Source organism: Medicago sativa, chromosome 5, assembly GCF_051527215.1.
Source record: "Medicago sativa cultivar Bolivia chromosome 5, Bolivia_mono, whole genome shotgun sequence".
NCBI lineage: Eukaryota > Viridiplantae > Streptophyta > Magnoliopsida > Fabales > Fabaceae > Medicago > Medicago sativa.
This window is the reverse complement of record NC_140753.1, coordinates 43034156-43054947: the sequence shown is the minus strand read 5'-3', so window position 1 is coordinate 43054947 and position 20792 is coordinate 43034156. Positions and strand designations below refer to the sequence as shown.

The window sequence follows — 20792 nt, the reverse complement described above, 5'->3', positions numbered from 1 at the left end:
CAATCTTCCTCATTCAGAATTTTTCGTTCAGAACTGGAGCAATTTAAGAGGAGGAAATTCTAGAGCTTCGAAGGAGTTTCTATCTTCACCTTGATTTTCTAGGGTATGTTTTTATCTTTAGTAATTTGTTTTTAGTTACCATGTGTAACTAATTATTTTTAGGTTAGAGTTCTAAGATGAACCTCTGTTTATTTTTGTTGGATATTTATTTAATTTAATGTCATTTTATTTTATTTATCTTTTGTTCGCTATTAAGTTTTATTAGGAATTTAGTTTAATTCTATAGTAAAGCAACCCTAGATTAGGTACATAGGTTGTGACAAGGCCTAATATTGATATTACTATCATGACACTTATATCTTGATACTAATATTTATTTGTTTAGGAAATAATTAATTATAACTAGCGAAAGATACCGAAAGCGAGTTGACCCTAGTAGTAAGTACTTAGGAGGTGATGTAACGCCCTACTTTTATTATTTATTATTTTATTGAGATTAGATGTCTTTTTATAATTTAGTCGACTTATTTTGATGAATGATATTTTGTTATGTTATACGCTGGTATTTACTAGTATAATATATATGTTATTTGGTGTATGAATATTATTTAGTGGGAGAATATATTTAGTGGAAGAATATATTTAGTGAGAGAATATATTTAGTGGAAGAATATATTTAGTGGAGAAATATATTTAGTGGAGAAATATAATTATTAGAATAAGTAGATTTGGGGGCTGAAATAGAAAGAAGAGAGTTATTGGACCTAATTAGATTTAAGAAGAGAAGTTAGTATTATAAATAGAGGAGATATTAGATTGAAAGACTAACATATGCAAAAAAAACAAGGATTTGGAGAAAACAAGGTTTAGAGAGAAGAGAACAAGAGGAGAGAAGAACCAAGAGAAAGGCTGGCAATCGATAATTCTAAGGTAAGGGTGAGACTATCATTCGGTAATATTAAGCCTGTAATTCTGAATTTGCAATTAACATGTTCTAGGATTAGTTTGTGAGAATTTGCGAATTAGGGTTCTGAGAGAGAATTGATGATTAGATGATGAGAAGTTGTTAGATTGATGTAGAAATTGTGTGCAGACCTTAGATAATCCATGGGTAATCATAATCATAGAGCTTGAAGTGAATTTATGTTGTTCTTGAAGGTTTTCATGAAAAATGGGTCAAATGGTGATTTTTGTTGAAAGGGTGTTTCAGTTCAAGTTTTATATGGATTTGGGTGTCTTTTCATGTTTAGAAACGTTTAAACAAACTTTGGGACCAAATTTAGGCTTAGGGGATTCAAAATTGGGATTTTGGGATGAAAAATGGAGTTTTCCCGAGAGCTATCTCTGACAGCATTCTCTATTTCATGTTTTTGCATCTTTTTCACACATTTCAGTTTTGATTTGGCTTTAGGTGTAAACACGAATGTTGTAGGTATGGATGTTAGCTTTCTAATGCCGTAGGTTTGACTTCAAAAGGAAATATAGAACTTGAGTTATGGTCAAATTACTGCACGTACGTCACAGTGAATTTTTATGGACTTTCGGCACAACTTTTCCGAATTTAAAATGAAAATTGGTATTGATCGGTACAGAATTGGTCTTAGGCGTAAACATGAAAGTTTTAGATAATTTTGTTAGCTTTCCAGTGGCTTTGATTTGACGTTAAAATGATGTTTTGTCTTTCAGTTGTGATGAAAATACTACAATGAGGTCTTAGCAAAATTGCACAGTGACAACGTTCTATGTTTCATGTTTTTGCGTTTTGTTCATATGTTTCTATTTTGAATTGATCTTTGTTGTAAACATGAAAGTTGTTGATAATTGTGATATCTTTCCAGTAGCCTTGGTTTGACATGAAAATATGGTGTGCATGATTATTTATGTCCTTACAAAGATGCATGATGAATTGTTGATACTTGAATACGATGATATATGATGAATTATTGATGTTTGAATACGATGTTATATGATGAATTGTTGATGTTTGAATATAATATTAATGATGATATGTGAAGTTGTTATAATATGATTTAATGTTGTTACTGATGATATATATAATCGTATATGCATTATGTGTTATTATGATGCTTATGTTGATGTGATGCTTAAGATGTTATTATTATCATTTGATACTGTTATGTTGTGATGCTGATATGAAATGAATTTATAAGTGCTGCATATATTGTTGTTGATCTTTATTAAGATGTAAGTGTCAGTCTAAGTCAAGGAGTTATAAGATGTTCATGAAGTTTCTAAGACGTAAGATGTTGAGTCCATGCATACTCATTTAAAGATGAGGGCTCATGCCCTAGGAGCTTTTGCTCAACGACGATGAGGGCTCATGCTCTAGGAGCTTTTGCTCAACGACGATGAGAGCTTATTCCCTAGGAGTATATTTATGCTCAACGACGATGAGGGCTTATGCCCTAGAATGGTACCACATGCATTTGCATTTGTCAAGATGATTTGAGAAGTTGAAGTTGCATAGTCGAGTCGAAGTTGTTAAGATGTCAAGATGTCAAGTTGTCGAGTTATTAAGATGTTAAGATGTCAAGTTGATGAGCTATTAATGAAGTGCTTTATGAATGATTATGATGCTTAAGATGATGAATGATTATGATGTTTATGATGATTGATTATGAAGTTGCTTATGATGATTGATTATGAAGTTGTTTATGATAAGATGCTATGTGATTTATGATATGATGCTATGTGATTTATGATATGATGCTATGTGATTTATGATGATATGTAATGATGTTTGTGATATTTATGATGATATATATGATGTTATGATTAAGATGATATATGATGTTTATGATTATTTATTATGATAATATAAGATGAAGTTTATGACTAATGTAGGAAGATTAATGATACTAGTTAATGAAGTTTATGTTGTTAAATGTGATTGATGAATTATATGCTTAATATTGTTGTTTGTTAAATCTCACCCTTTCTGCTTGAAAATGTTGCTCTTCGTATGGATAACTTGCAGGTAATCAAGATTAGGCATGGTCGTGAGTGGACTCCTCAAAGTGTGTCTTTAAGTGCTCTGATACGTAACGGGATGGGAGTTTTGACATTGTTTCTATTCCTTACGTATTGTTTTAAGATATTTATAATGAAGTTGTTGGATTTGAACTAATTCTTATGTTTTAGACTATTTATGAGAATTTTATGATGAGGCCTTTGTGCCAAAGACAATTTTAGATGATGAATAATTCCGCTGCAAAGTATTAATTAATTGTTGATTGAATTTCGAAGGATAAATATTAATTTAATCCATTTATGATTTTTAAGAAATGTGACATTCCGTTTTGTGATGAAAAACTCTAATAATTGTTATGAAATTTTTACGTTGGGAAAACGGGGTGTTACAATTGGTATCAGAGCAGGTCGGTCCGTCCGGCCAAGTAGATGAGTCGTTGTGTCGTGTGACGGTTGAATACCGTCGTTGTGTTTTCTAATTAACGGTTATGTTTTATTATGTGGTCATGTTTGACTAACTAACTTTAATGTGGTTTTTGTGTATGTTTGAAGTTACTATTTTGTTATATATTGTTTAAGATATTTATGCAATAATTAAATTCATTTTTCTCTTGTGCTTTGAATTTCGAGGACGGAATTCTTTTAAGGGAGTAGAGTTGTAACGCCCTACTTATATTATTTATTATTTCATTGAGATTAGATGTCTTTTTATAATTTAGTCGACTTATTTTGATGAAGGATATTTTGTTATGTTATACGCTGGTATTTACTAGTATAATATATATGTTATTTGGTGTATGAATATTATTAAGTGGGAGAATATATTTAGTGGAAGAATATATTTAGTGAGAGAATATATTTAGTGGAAGAATATATTTAGTGGAGAAATATAATTATTAGAATAAGTAGATTTGGGGGCTGAAAGAAGAGAGTTATTGGGCCTAATTAGATTTAAGAAGAGAAGTTAGTATTATAAATAGAGGAGATATTAGGTTGAAAGACTAACATATGCAAAAAAAAAAACAAGGATTTGGAGAAAACAAGGTTTAGAGAGAAGAGAACAAGAGGAGAGAAGAACCAAGAGAAGGGCTGACAATTGATAATTCTAAGGTAAGGGTGAGACTATCATTCGGTAATATTAAGTCTGTAATTCTGAATTTGCAATTAACATGTTCTAGGATTAGTTTGTGAGAATTTGCGAATTAGGGTTCTAAGAGAGAATTGATGATTAGATGATGAGAAGTTGTTAGATTGATGTAGAAATTGTGTACATGCCTTAGATAATCCATGGGTAATCATAATCATAGAGCTTGAAGTGAATTTATGTTGTTCTGGAAGGTTTTCATGAAAAATGGGTCAAATGGTGATTTTTGTTGAAAGGGTGTTTTAGTTCAAGTTTTATATGGATTTGGGTGTCTTTTCATGTTTAGAAACGTTTAAACAAACTTTGGGACCAAATTTGGGCTTATGGGATTCAAAATTGGGATTTTGGGATGAAAAATGGAGTTTTCCCGAGAGCTATCTCTGACAGCATTCTCTATTTCATGTTTTTGCATCTTTTTCACACATTTCAGTTTTGAATTGGCTTTAGGTGTAAACACGAAAGTTGTAGGTATGCATGTTAGCTTTCTAATGTCGTTGGTTTGACTTCAAAAGGATTTATAGAACTTGAGTTATGGTCAAATTACTGCACGTAGGTCACATTGAATTTTTATGGACTTTTGGCACAACTTTTCCGAATTGGTTGTAGGCGTAAACATGAAAGTTTTAGATAATTTTGTTAGCTTTCCAGTGGTTTTGGTTTTACGTGAAAATGATCTTTGGTCTTTGAGTTATGATGAAAATACTACAAGAAGGTCTTAGCGAAATTGCACAGTGACAACATTCTCTGTTCCATGTTTTTGCGTTTTGTTCATATGTTTCTGTTTTGAATTGATCTTTGTTGTAAACATGAAAGTTGTTGATAATTGTGATATCTGTCCAGTAGCCTTGGTTTGACATGAAAATATGTTGTGCATGATTATTTATGTCCTTACAAAGATGCATGATGAATTGTTGATACTTGAATACGATGATATATGATGAATTGTTGATGTTTGAATACGATGTTATATGATGAATTGTTGATGTTTGAATATAATATTAATGATGATATGTGAAGTTGTTATAAGATGATTTAATGTTGTTACTGATGATATATATAATTGTATATGCATTATGTGTTATTATGATGCTTATGTTGATGTGATGCTTAAGATGCTATTATTATCATTTGATACTGTTATGTTGTGATGCTGATATGAAATGAATTTATAAGTGCTGCATATGTTGTTGTTGATCTTTATTAAGATGTAAGTGTCGGTCTAAGTCAAGGAGTTATAAGATGTTCATGAAGTTTCTAAGACGTAAGATGTTGAGTCCATGCATACTCATTTAAAGATGAGGGCTCATGCCCTAGGAGCTTTTGCTCAACGACGATATGGGCTTATGCCCTAGGAGCTTTTGCTCAACGACGATGAGGGCTTATGCCTTAGAAGTATATTTATGCTCAACGACGATGAGGGCTTATGCCCTAGAATGGTACCACATGCATTTGCATTTGTCAAGATGATTTGAGAAGTTGAAGTTGCATAGTCGAGTCGAAGTTGTTAAGATGTTAAGATGTCAAGTTGTCGAGTTGTTAAGATGTTAAGATGTTAAGATGTCAAGTTTTCGATTTGTTAAGATGTCAAGTTGATGAGCTATTAATGAAGTGCTTTATGAATGATTATGATGCTAAAGATGATGAATGATTATGATGTTTATGATGATTGATTATGAAGTTGCTTATGATGATTGATTATGAAGTTGTTTATGATAAGATGATATGTGATTTATGATATGATGTTGTGTGATTTATGATATGATGCTATGTGATTTATGATAAGATGCTACATGTTTACTAATGATGATATGTGATGATGTTTGTGATATTTATGATGATATATATGATGTTATGATTAAGATGATATATGATGTTTATGATTATTTACTATGATAATATAAGATGAAGTTTATGTCTAATGTAGGAAGATTAATGATACTAGTTAATGAAGTTTAAGTTGTTAAATGTGATTGATGAATTATATGCTTAATATTGTTGTTTGTGAAATCTCACCCGTTATGCTTGAAAATGTTGCTCTTCGTATGGGTAACTTGCAGGTAATTAAGATTAGGCGTGGTCGTGAGTGGACTCCTCACAGTGTGTCTTTAGGTGCTCTGATACGTAACGGGATGGGAGTTTTGACATTGTTTATATTCCTTACGTATTGTTTTAATAGATTTATAATGAAGTTTTTGGATTTGAACTAATTATTATGTTTTAGACTATTTATGAGACTTTTATGATGAGGCCTTCGTGCCAAAGACTATTTTAGATGATGAATAATTCCACTGCAAAGTATTAATTAATTGTTGATTGAATTTCGAAGGATAAATATTAATTTATTCCATTTATGATTTTTAAGAAATGTGATATTCCGTTTTGTGATGAAAAACTCTTATAATTGCTATGAAATTTTTACGTTGGGAAAACGGGGTGTTACAGGTGACATTACTAATATTGAGTAAAATTTGTTGAACCTAGGAGGTAACTAGTTAAATACACAAGGAAACAAGTGTCTGCTTGAAGGAAATAATCGTACTGTAGTAGAACCATTCTCTTAAACCCTTGGTAAGGTAGACGCTGATAGTGTTGCCCGTTTGTAGAACTATTAAGTGCGAGAGAGAGTGTGCTATGAGTGTTTTACGATTCGTAGATGGATAGACCTAAGGAACCTGGCCTTCATTGCCTTGGGAAATGGTGGAAAGCCAACATAAAGTCTATGTTTTCAATTACCTTTGAGGTTGTAAGACCCCACACGTAAGGATCACTGTGTGACCAGTAGGTGGAACCATACATTGGAGGGATAAACCTAGTTAATCGAGAAGTATATACCCCACACGTAAGGATCATGGTGTGATCAGCAGGTGCAGCTTCCGACCTATTAGGTTAGTCACGTCCCAACGACCTCATCACTTGTATAGTCTACCTAAGATAAATAAACGCGACATTACTATTATTTAATATCCAAAAATATAAATAGGGGGATTCGAAGAATCCTAACCGCTGCTTACTTTTTGCAACCAAAAACAGGTAAACTTGCTATGTTGCAAACCGATAAAATTGCAACTCTCTAACCCTTTACTCTTTTATTATATCGTCAAACTAAAAATAAGTAACGCGAATTGTTTGGACGAAACGACAATCTTTGTGGATACGATACTCTACTTATCACTTTATTACTTGGTAACGATTTGGTACACTTGTCTAATCGCGACCCGCTTTTGGATGACAGACAGTCAATAAATATCAATCAAAAATGCACTTTTCACCAATTAATCACTTTTAAATCACTTAACTAAATCCCAACACACCCAAATCATCCATAACCATCACTCTAGGGTTACCCTACTGATTGGGCGTTGATTCCTTCTTCACCTATCCAATTTTACACTCTTTCAGGGTCAAGTTCTTAACTCTAATCTCTAATCTCTAAACTAGGTTCCCTTAGTTTTACTCTTTCAACAACAATTTACATTCATTCATCATAATTCTTCTGTGGAACTCTTCATCATAACTGTAACGCCCCGAATTTTGATCCAAGACATTACGTCTAAATCATTTTCTTTTTCTGAAAAACACTACTATTTATTTATTTCATCAATAATATATATTCTAGCAAAACCTATACAAAATTCTTTACATAATTTAATAAAAATTCTTAAACTAAATGTCCTTCAAAATTACTTCTAAAATTACAATTTAATCAAAAACCCAATTTTTGTCCCCGCGTACGCTTTCATCACACATCAAACTTCATATATCATCTTTGGTACCTACAACATTATATTAATGTAAGGGTCAATTTCCTTATCCAAATTGGTTCATACTCAAAGCACCAGAAACAATGTCATAAAATAGATAATATCAAAACTTATCAATAAAAAAGAATTAAGAAAATACTGAAATTCCGCTAGACTAGCTTTCATGTGTTTTATACGATGTTATGATCAGAATGTCGAATAAAATGTTTTAACATCTAGCTAGCAGAAAACAGACAGATCAAGGCAAATATAACAGATATAGAATTTTAGCGCATTAGTTATCAGCTGTTTTTATGTGATGTTTCAGATCCAGATCTGCAGAAAGCAGATGTTGCGTTTAATGTTTCAACATCATTCTAGCAGTAAGCATAAACAAACAGAAAAATAAACGACAGGGAAGTAAAAGGCACAGAGTGTTTGTTGACCCAGTTCAGCACAACACGCTTACATCTGGGGCCTACCAAGCCAGGAAGGAAATCCACTAGTGTAGTCCATATTCAATAGCTCTCAGCAAACTCCTCATTTACACTATATGACCTAGGACCTACCCGTCTAGACTTCAACCTAGGAACTCCTAGATCTGAGATCCCATCTCACTATCCTAATGGTCAGTCACTGCCCCAGTGACCTATCAGACCTCAAACACAATAAAAAGTAGAAGTTACCTTCCAACACAAACAACCAAACCTTGTTTCACAACTTCGGTTTGATGCACAAGAGTATCAATACTCACAAACCCAGTCCTAAACAAGTATCTAACACGACACAAGAAGGAACCCAGTAAAGATTCTAAACCTGCATCAACATGATACAAGAGTAGAATACATGGAAGACGACTCAAAACCCTAAAAATCTATTCTTTTACAAATCAATGGTTTTGATAAATTACAAATCAACTAAAGGTCCATCTCGATGCATCATGAGATACAAAGAGAGGCTCACAAATACGGCACGAGTTGAAACCCTAATGACTCAATCCAATATTCTTGAATTGGTAAATAAAACTAGGGTACAAGTCTTCCTTATATAGCCTTTCAAAGCATGGGCATTTTCTTAATGGCAAAAGTTATGGTGCATAAGCCATAACTTATGCACCATGCATAAATTAATCACAACCATCAGATGATTGGACACGTGTAATGATCCTGTGCTTCTCAACTCATACCCCAGAAAATTTTTCTCTTTCTCTCGCGCTAACCACTTCTTCCTCCTCTGGTGCCGATTTTCCGGCGTCTTTTTCCGGCGACGTCACGATTTCTTCCTCCTCTGCTCGCCGATCCGACGTTGGATCTCCGCTCGGATTTCACCGGTGATTGCGACGATTTCACCTGTGTGTGTAGATTTCACGATTTTCACCCTTTCTCACCGGATTGACGTCGTTTTTCCGGTTATCTCCAGCAAATTCGTACTGCATTTTGAAGAGGTAATCTTGTTTAGGTTTTCTGTTGTAGCAAATTCTTATTGCATTTTCCAGATTTTTTATTCAAATTTCGAATTTAGGTTTTGATTGAAATTTCCAATTTGTTCTTAGTATAGTATCAATTTAGTGATTCAGTTGTAGCAATAAGCTTCATTTTTCGATTTGTATAAGAATCAATTTTGGTTTAGTATAAGATTAAAACTTGAAAAAACCATTTCGACAGTATATTGGTTTTGGCATATTGATTGAAATTTAGTGATTCTCAAACTTTTCCTCAAGTTAACATTCTGAAATACGAAGGATGCTATTACTGATAAAACTGTGTTATTTTTTACATATATGTTAATGCTCTGAAGTTGTTTTGATTTGAAGATTACAAGTAGTTCACTTATTTGGAGTCATTAACTATGGTCATAAGATTAAAGTTCTACATTGTTGTTTGTTCAACTTGTTGTATCTGCATTGTGTAGTCTTATTTGTCACTGGCTTTAGCCTTAAATTTGGACCTGGTATCTTTAGAAAACTATATTCCTGTTACTTTGGACCTGGTGAACCTATTTAATTTAACTTGAGGCACTAAGCTTTGATGTGGTCTCATTTATGGACTCCAATTCCATCTTAGTTTCTTGTTCAACAAGGTTCTTAATATCCATGGGATATGTGAAGCATGAATTATATGAATCATAATAAGACCTTGTTGCAGTGAGTTGGTTATATGTCTCAGTGGGATGGACTTCATCCCAAAACACATAATCACTCCTATTATAGCATGGCCTTTCATTAGGAAAACACCCTCCAATCAACCTTGGTCGACAACAAGGAGCATTTGAAACCAAAAACCCTGTGATTCATTCGTGTTACTGCTTAATTCGTGTTACTAATTTCTGTTTTTGGTTTATGAACTTTGAGTAAGTGCATTTCTGCATATTTGTGTTACTAATTTGTGTTAATCTGATTCGTGTGTAATATTTCCTGTTTCTACGATTATGTGTAATTACGTTTCTGCACTGTTGAGTAATTATAATGATGTCAGACAACTCTAACATCTGAATTAATTTAGATTTTGCAAAACCAGGCGATTGTCAAATTCATATTAATAAGACTGCATTGATAATGAGTTTGTTAGTAAAAAAAGTATAAATATGACTGCATTGAAACTAAGTGGTTGCATTCGCTTGGAAGCTCCTTCGAGACCATTTCAATTCTACACTCTGAAACCATTTCCACAACAAAATGGTTTCAGAGTAAAACTTGAAAAAACCATTTACACAATATATTGGTTTTGGCATGTTGATTCAAATTTAGTGATTCAGTTGTAGCAATTAGCTTCAATTTTGCTTTATTTGTAGCTTCAAATTTATGATATCTAATGGTTGTTTGTTCTTAATAGTGTTTGTTGCTGTTTTCAACGGATTTGACATCAACTTCATCTGAGAGTGGACAACTGAGTGTTGAAACTTCATCACTGATTCATGCTGAGAGTGGACAATTGAGTGTTACTCCCCTAGCAATGATTCATGCTGACAGTTCTCAATGTTACTCCCCTAGCAATAAAGAATCATGGAAGTCTTTAGTCTTTCAATCTATTAAAGAGATTGAAGATTTTTATGGTAATTATGCATATAACACTGGATTTTCTATTAGGACTATGTTGAAGTCGAAGAATAATTCACAAAACAAGAAATCTGATAAGGTACATTATTTGCGTTATGTTTGTAACAAAGAAGGTTTCAAGAAGGGAAGTTTACTTAATCCTAACAACAGGCCAACAACAGACAGTCCACAGGTTATTGAGTTTGTGAAAGTGAAAGAAAAACCTGAGGAAAGGGTTGGTTGTAAAGCTGGAATATATTTGAAGCTGGATGAAGTTTTGAATGTGTATAAGATATATAGATGGGATGTGGATCACTGTCATCCATTACATAAACCAGAGCATTCGTGTTACCTTAGATCATTTCGAGAAGTAAATGAAGTTCAAGGACAACTAGCTCTTATAAATTCTAAAGCTGGAATGTCGATGAGAACGTCTTATGAAGTTATGGGTCAGGGAGTTGGAGGCACAGAGAATCTTCCTTTTCGGTTTTCAGACTTAAAGAACTATCTAATGACAATTCGTCAAAAAGAGATGGTGGTTGGTGAAGCAACTGTAATTCAAGAATTCTTTAGAAATGAAGCCCTCTCGAAACCATCTTTTTACTATGATATTCAAGTTGATGCTGCAGAAGACATAGCTAGTATTTTTTGGTCAGATGGAATTATGCAACTAGATTATTCTCTATTCGGCGATGTCATCAGTTTTGATACAACTTACCGAACAAACAATAAATATCGGCCATTAGGTTAGTGTTTTTTACTTCTCTCAGGTTTTAAATTATTGTTTAATTTCATTAAGTTGTTCTGGCATGTGTATTATAAGTAGCAGTACATTTTGAACTGCCTAGGATTGACTATAGGTCTTACTTATTTGAACTACACGGGTTTAACCATGTTGTTTGTTGGGATTTTCTCGCTTAAATGATGTTGAACTGCCATTTGGTTTGAGACAAACTTAACTGATGTTGATTGGAATATATATTTTGAACTGCCTAGGCATTTTGTCTTGTGTGATCGAACTTTAGTACATACTTATTAGAATACTTAGGTGTGTTTACGCATTGCTGAGGCATGATTTCTTATAATTTGTGATTACAGGCTAGCAATGACTTAAATTAGTGATTTCTCTAATTATTTACTGTAAGCTATATATATATATATATATATATATATATATATATATATGTTGTATTTTGTTCTGATATGGATAATTTAAATTTCAGCTGCCTTTATTGGTTTTGACAATCATCGAAAGAGTGTTTTGTTTGGTGCTGCGCTATTGTACGATGAGACAGCAGCTACTTTTGATTGGTTGTTTAAAACATTCTTGAAGTGTATGTCCAATAAGAAACCACAGACGATTTATACAGACCAGGCTAGTGCGTTATTGTGTTCAATTCCAAATAGTTTTCCAGGTGTTTTTCATGGGCTTTGTTCATGGCACATGGCAGAGAATGCAAAGAAAAATCTTGGCTCTCGTGCAAACAGTGCATTTTTTTATGAGTTAAATAATTTGGTTTCAAATGTAGATGATGAATCAGATTTTGACTATAATTGGGATCAGATGATGATAAATTGTTTTGATGGAAGGCCTACCTCAGACTTTAGGTGGCTTGTCCAAACTTACGCAAATCGTATGCATTGGTCTTCAGCTTGGGTCAAGTCACATTTTACAGCTGGTCTGAAAACGACTCAGTTAAGTGAGTCTTTCAATGCTTTTCTTCGTGGATTTCTACAGCCAGACCACTCACTTGTTCGATTCTTTAGTCATTTCAACATTATGGTTCAGAGAATGAGGGATAATCATGCTGAGTTGGACTTTAAGGCTGCAAACACTAGAACAAAAAATAATTATCCCAACAGTCAGCTGATGCGGTCCGTTGTAAACAAGTACACCCCTTCTTGCTTTGCATTTATTCACAGGCAGTATGACCTTTCCTTCAAATACTATTATGAGGAGGACACAACAAAAGGGTCTGCCTTTGAGAAGTTTTTCAAAGTTTTCACAATTGATAAGGTTGATGATAATTATGATGATGCTGATAATGACGGGCCTTCGAATGTTGATGTTTTGGATGCAGAACTTCAAGAAAACGTTTCCCCAAGTTTTGAAGATCATGATCGATTTGATGAAAGGCTTGTCACAGTTGACATTAGAAGCAAAAGTTTTAGTTGTTCATGTCGTATGTTTGAGAACAGGGGCTTCTTATGTCGACATGTTTTGAAGATCTTGGAGTTCTTAGGTGGACGTGTGCAATATCATTCTTTGAAGACAATACCTGGACAATATGTTTTAAAGCGTTGGACTAGAGATGTGCGTCCGTCTGTCGATAAGCTGAAATCGACCGTCAATGTTGGCACTGAAGACACCAGTCAAGCACAACGATATCAACAAATTTGTGCTGTTACAGTTCAGCTTTCTACACGTTTTTGTGCAGATCCAGAGTCATCTAAAAATTTTCTCGACGGTGTTCTTGAAGCTGGAAAAAAGGCAGAGGAGTTGCTTCTTTCTAAAGGTATTCGTACAGGCCCGACGCCATCTAAGTCTTCAAAAGTAGCTGCTGTTGGTGAAACATCTGCTGGGGTGAAGCCCACCGCACCAAAGTTCAAAGAAAGACCAAATCCAATTAAGTCAAAGAAGCGACTTAAAAGTGATTATGAAAAAGCTAGAGAAAGGCAGAAATTCCTTATCAATCGGAAGAAACAAAAGAGAGATGATGAAGCTTTATCAGTGATTGTGGCCCCTGATTGATTGTTTTTATAAGTTTGGTTTTTTAGGTTATAAGTTTGTACTAGATTTTATTTTGATTATTTTGATATGATTTATTGGAAATTATACATTTTCACATTCTTTAATGTTATGTATTGATGATTATATTTTGGATATGATCTAAATGAAATTATACATTTCGCATTATTTGTTTTTATGTATTGATGATTATAGTTTGTTACAAAACCATTAGATAATTATTTTGGTTTCATGTAATACACTAACAAAACCATTAAATACTACTTATGGTTTCAGTAATAGTCATTATTTAAAACCATTTATCAATAATAGTTAAACCATGACTCTGGATAACTAGTGTCACTTTTTCGTAAAAATTGGAGGGTAACACAAAAAGCAAACATAAAGTGAAAGCGCGGGACATGCGACGTTACAACCCCAACATTAAACCCTCTTCTTCTTCTAACGACATCGTTTTGCTGAAGTTAGAATTTGAGTTTGAGCTTGAATTTGAGTTTAATGTGAATGGAATTGAATTTGAGAAACGAGTTATTGGTGCGGTGTCTTTGTCTTTGTTACTCTCACAAACACAGAGACAACACCAAGGTCAACTGTTTTGGGAGAAAGATACAACAAAAACCACATTACCAGTGTGCACTGGTGAGTTACCAAACAAAGAAATTGTTAAAAACAGTTTCAAAGCAAATCAACGCTCTGAAACCATTTCCCCAGCAAAATGGTTTCAGAGTAAAACTTGCTAAAACCATTTACACAGCATATTGGTTTTCAGAGTAAAATGGTTTTCTATATGATTTTTACCAAACAAAAACCACGTTACCAGTGTGCACTGGTGAGTTGCCAAACAAAGAAATTGTTAAAAATAGTTCCAAAGCAAATCAGCGCTCTGAAACCATTTCCCCAGCAAAATGGTTTCAGAGTAAAACTTGCTAAAACCATTTACACAGCATATTGGTTTTCAGAGTAAAATGGTTTTCTATATGATTTTTACCAAACAAAAACCACGTTACCAGTGTGAACTGGTGAGTTACCAAACAAAGAAATTGTTAAAAATAGTTCCAAAGCAAATCAGCGCTCTGAAACCATTTCCCCAGCAAAATGGTTTCAGAGTAAAACTTGCTAAAACCATTTACACAGCATATTGGTTTTCAGAGTAAAATGGTTTTCTATATGATTTTTACACAACAAAATGTATATGTTGAAGAGATACAAAACTTTGTGTGTACTCGCTTCAAGGCTGAGTTTCCCGTTTTGACAAGGTAAACTTCGCTCATGGTTTTATTCTATGTATAATCATTAATTTCCATGCTGCTAGAACAAATGCTCTGATCATGACATTGGCCCATTCAATACCTACTTTTTGGGTGTAGCTCAAACACAAATCATGTTTTTGAGGCACATGTGCTTTATGTTAACTCTAAATCTTCAGTTAGGTTCCCTTATATATATTCTGAATTATTACTGCATTCAAATTTATGTGGATTTTAGATATAGAACAGGTGATTTGTTCCATGATTTTCCACATGTTCACCCTGGCTGTGTAATGCTTGAAAACCAGTGTTATAAGCATAAACAAAATTCTGCTATGAACCACAAACTATGCAGAAAAGAGTAAACTGATTTCAGGCCTATGTAGTCAAGCCTTACTCTTATTGCATGAAACTAATTTCAGTAATATGATGATGAATGAACTGTAATGGAAGAGGGGACAGGGTGCTAAAGAGTGGAAGGTTGAGAAGCCCATTTTTACTTATTTTTTAAAGATCATTAGAAAAAAAACATATCCAGAAACATAATAAAAGAAATTAATAGTATGAAGTTGATACATATCCAAAAAATCTTTAATCAAACTCAATAATATAAAAACATTAAAACTAATTCGAATTCAAGTTGGACGTGCTAGCTCTTGAAGCATTTCTTCATAGTATGAAGTTGCTTCCTTCTCGACATGGGTTCTTCTGCAATTGCTTGTGTCGGTTATTATTTTGGAACATATTCCGATTCTGAAATCCATAATTTTCCCTTTCTTCTCATTCTTTCTCATTTTGGACCAGTCTTTGAATGATTCCATTTGTGTATTGCCACCCTCCCATTCAGCAAGAAACTTCATGCAAAAGACTCCACAACTGTCTTTGTCAGGTTGAGTAGGCATCCTTGGTGTTTCCCACTTAAATGTGCTAAACTCGAAAGGCATTGCGATTTTTCTTTTCTTATACAAATCTGTCACAAATGCTTCCACCTCCTTCAGCCATACATCAAACATCTTCTTGTAGACAGTTGCTTCGCCATTCTTCATGTGCAATGTCTCTCCCATCAAGTTGTTCAGGAATTGGAATTTTTGGCTCTTGAGATTAACAACAAAGCATACATAATGAAAGCCCGGATTTCCATTTAGTGCTGGCGTCATTATCTATTTCATCAGTAAAATAGTCAACATCATATAATTCAAACAATCAATCTGCAAAAATTTCCAAAACTATAATGAATTGAGTCTTACATATTCTAGGCATGTAGGGTCAATAGCCTTGCAATCCATGTATTTGAACTTTTTTAATCTCTCGATGAACCTTTTGCATGCAACTTGTTTTGTTATATTTAAGGCATCAGGTCTTTCCAAGTCAACCTGTACATATGAAATGAGTAAAATAAATTCCAAAAAGACATAAACAGTTTATAAAATTTTAACTTTTATGGAATGTAATGCATACATAATTGATGAATGGTGTAACCAGTCTGGTCCTGTTTTCATTTGGTTGATTCCAGTTCAAGCAATTGACCCAGGCATTTAGCACGAAGCATGACACCCATTCATCTTTTTGAAGTGTCCACAAGTCACTCCTTTGCAGACTGAAAGCATGAGCCCTGTTTTCCGAGCAGTACAAAATCTCCTCCCTACAATATTATAAAGCATTTAGCATTTAGGATATTATCTGAGATCAAATTATTTAAGACCAGATCAAAGTTACAACCAGATCAAATTATTTAGGATATTAATGACTCTGTGATTTTGTGAAAATGTAAGTGACAAACATCGTTGAAACTCACACACGGGATATTGATTTTAAACCCGAGTGAATATTATATTCGCCGAGTGAATGTCTATCCTTAATATTCTTAATAACCAGGCTAACGCTGAATGTTTTAATAATACTGTCATCTGCCTAATTTCCAATCATATGAATGCTAGTGATTTCAGACCCATAGCCTTATGTTATGTGATGCTTAAGATTTATAAGTCCCTATCAGAGTGCCTATCAGAGTGCCTTCGTTCCAGGAAGACTAATAACTGACAATGTTTTACTTGCTTTTGAAACTTGTCATAAACTTCATATGCTCAAAAATAAGAAAAAAGGTTTTATTGGTCTTAAACTAGACATAGCTAAGGCGTATGATAGGCTTGAATTGAATTTTATGGAAGAAACTTTAAGTGATATGGATTTTCAGGGAATTAAGAAATAATACAAATTTCCTACTAAATTCTACTAAACTATAGCTTTATAGATCCTCATATTTGTACTCCAAAACCATTAAGTACATCTAATGGTTTTGCAGTACAACACATAGAAACCATTTCAACAGGAAAATGGTTTTGGAATAATTTAGGGCAGCGGCTTTTGATCTTCTAGTTATATGAATTTGGACTATTTGATCAAGTTGTTATGATTCAGAATTCATGTGTTACAAGTCATTGGATTAAGATGGAATGACTTCATGTGTTACAAGTCATTGGATTGAGACTTCATGTGTTACAAGTCATATATCTAACGGTATGATTAATTACGCCCACCCTCAACTATAACATTCACTATTAGGTAACTTATAATTTATCAACAACTTTCTCCAACCATAGCCTAACTAAAGATTTCAATTTAATTAAAATCCAGTTATCCAATCAAAAAGCTACAATAAATATCTTCACACCTACTGCATGTTTACTTACTCTAACCACATGCAAGATAAATCAAAATTTTAAACAAATGAGTGATAAATCAACTTACTCATCATGTGAAATGCTCCATACAAATGTTGATATATCCTTCTGCATCTTATTTGCATTTGACTCGTACACAGCTTCATCGTACGGGCTTGCAAGGTATTTTGATTTTTTCACAGTTCTTCTACGCTCAGGATATGTGCCACCAGAATAAAGCATATCATGCTTCTTTCTTTTCTTTCTCTGCACAGTCTTGACATTATCCATGTTGATTATTTGTTCTGGTAACACCGACCTTAACGGAATTGCACTGTCGAATAAATCATGTAATTGTTAGTTTGCAGAATTAATATTTTATAGAATTTAATGAATCAAGTGTAAAGTAGAGTTGTCACATTGAATCATTCTTACTTTATAACTCTATCAGATTCCAAAGGTTTCTGCCCCTCAGGGTTCTCCCCCTCCAGGTTTGCTTGCTTCACATTGCTTGCTTTGCATTGTGTCTTAACTGATTCACTATTGGCAAACACATCATATATAGGAAACCATTAGTTAGTTCTTATAGTTTTACACACCACAAATATATATATTCATATAACCATTAAAACACATTATATATCTTCATTTCTTACCCTGCATTTGAAGCTTGCCCCCCATTAAAAAACTCTGGAAACTTCAAGATTGTTTCCTGTGTAAAGGAAAGATCTATATCGCATGCTTTTCTCACTGAATCATCAAGGCTTTTTGCATCAATTTCAGCTTCTTCATCATCATCAATGATTTTGTGATCGATCTCTTCTTCTACATCTTTGTCATCATTCAACCTGAAACCATCATTAATAATTTGAGACAAACGAGGTATTATTGAACAACAGTTATTGAACATTATTTACAAAATTATTTTACAGAGTCTAACTAAACCCTCGACTTAAAATTAGATGCAGTACCTTTCTTCACCTCGAGTGCTTGTTTGTGGGATCGATGATTCATTTTGAGTCTGCCCATTATCCACACTAGATCTTCTTTCTTTTCTTTTGCGGGTTTTATCTGTTCTGGCACTCACACTTCTACTATCATCAGTTTCAGGTTGCACTTGAGTCGGTTGCACTTTAATCGGATTGTCCTTGGGTTTGTTTGTTTCTTTTGGAACTGCATCATTTTGCCCAGAAGTTCCAACATCTCCCTCAGCTATCCTTCTTTCCAAGGTTTCCGCGGCTGTAGTGTAGATCCGTATACAAGACCTACAGTGACTGAGATGCATCTCTGCCTGCAATTTTTATATACATTATGTACTATTAAGATATCCCTCACCTAAAAACCATAATATTACAAACACATAACAGTTAAGCATATGTCATTTTGACACATAGTAATTTACATCCAAAGAAAATATTGACACACTGCTTCTATGCAATCTCCATTAGTCACATCATGAACTACACAATCTTGTTTAGTTTAAAAATAATGGTTGTAAAATATAGTCTCAATTGATCAGTATGAGGCTCCACATGCACATTAAGCAATTATGTAAAGTGTAATGTGAGAAATATGTGAATCAGAGAGGCTTGGATCTCTGGCTAGCAAATTTCAACTCATCTATTTACAACCATTATTTCAATCATATCCTAATGAAAAATCATATTCAAAAGACCAAAAGCAACAATTAGGTAAAGTGTAATGCGAGAAAATTTCTCACATGCACGTTATAATGATATTGCATAAATAGTAGTTATATGATTATTTTCCTCTCACCTCAGAGAGTGGACAAGTATTTGCATCAAAACACAACACAAGCGGACCTTCATCGGTGTTGTGCAGCCTTGTTACCCCGGCTGTCAGTCCATGCTCGAGTCCCATAAGGTCATGGACCTTCTGAAGGTCTTGGTTTGCCGTCTTGACATCCCAATCACGAAGCGATGGACGCTTGTATTTTCCTGTCAGAAATGGGCTTCTCTTCCCCATTTTCTCCATGTAATTAATCTGCACAATAAATACAGCACATACATAATTTAAATGTCAACCACTTTGTTGTTTTAAATATATATATATAAAATGATTACCATTAGGAAGTGGAAGTCCGCTAATGGATTTGCAACCTCTGGAGTTTGCAGGCCTTCTTTCATATATCCAAGAACATGTGAGCACCAGTTATATGAGGATACCCCAGCTGGATCTTCTAATATGTGTGCATATTGGAGAGATACAAAGCTACTATTAGTCGGGCACAAAACACAGTGAATGATATAACAAATTGCACCCTTCACCCACGCTTTTGGTTTCTCTATAGTCTTCAATACTCTCTCCAACTCTGTCACCCTCACAGAAGCAGAATAATTACCATTCAATCCTAATTCTTTCCTCAAGCTCTTTATTGCTGCCTCCGAGCAAAGATCGACTTTAATCTGCTTCCCCGCCATTGGAAGCTCATACACCCTATGTACATCATCTTCTTTCAAGGGAAGTACCTCAGTCTTGCTTAATCTAATCCACATATGCTCTTTCTCAAAGTTTTTAACTACCCAATCCACAAAGAAAGTGTGGACTTTTGTCCAGTTGCAGATATGCATCAATCCTCCAAAACCACCGTCATTCAGAAGCCCAATTATCTCATTTTTTCTTCTTTTGCCATCTACTGAACGCATAAGATCATATACCTTAGGTATACTCATCTTGTGCCTCAGTCTTTGTTTTGCATTTTCATCATCCGATTTTCCTTCATCGGAATCTTGTGCTTCATTCTGTTGTTTCTTTTTTTCATTCTTCTTTATGTACTGCTTCTTTTCTTTTCCCTTAGTCTCGTCTGATTTCCGCTCCTTATTTTTATCACCACCGCTCCTTAATCTTGTGACATTCCTTTGCTCCTCCTCCGATTGTGTCAGTCCAATACTGAATGATGGAATTAGCCCTAGGTCCCTGGTTTTTTTCACCTGCATGATCACAGAAAACCATTAATTACATCTAATGGTTTTAGTGTACAACACATAGAAACCATTTCTGCAGAAAAATGGTTTTGGTAAAATTTTATTAAAAACAACATATACATTATGGACATTTTATTAAAGTAACTTTTAAGTTCTAACTAAACATAATATTGTATCAAGTAGAGTTAATTGTAAAAACTTTCTTACATAGAAACCATTTCAATATCCTGTAAAGTTTCAACTTCACAGGATCAAAATAATACAAGTAGTCAACATCAAATC

General features: G+C 33.8%; 1 protein-coding gene and 1 pseudogene across 2 annotated transcripts; one reads left to right on the top strand and one right to left on the bottom strand.

Moving 5' to 3' along the window:
* Positions 1–10458: 10458 nt before the first annotated feature.
* LOC146922267 (protein FAR1-RELATED SEQUENCE 5-like) lies at positions 10459–13661 on the top strand. The gene is made up of 3 exons (XM_085711505.1): positions 10459–10560; positions 10707–11655; positions 12133–13661. Exons 1-3 carry the CDS (start codon positions 10459–10461, stop codon positions 13659–13661), a joined length of 2580 nt encoding a protein of 859 aa, XP_085567631.1.
* A 1958-nt stretch (positions 13662–15619) lies between these two features.
* Positions 15620–20513, bottom strand: LOC146922266 (uncharacterized; annotated as a pseudogene). The gene is made up of 8 exons (XR_015012409.1): positions 19650–20513; positions 18537–18856; positions 18222–18413; positions 18001–18105; positions 17654–17899; positions 16364–16547; positions 16153–16278; positions 15620–16065 (listed from the first exon to the last, which is right to left on the bottom strand). The product of XR_015012409.1 is annotated as an uncharacterized LOC146922266 (transcript).
* Positions 20514–20792: the final 279 nt, after the last annotated feature.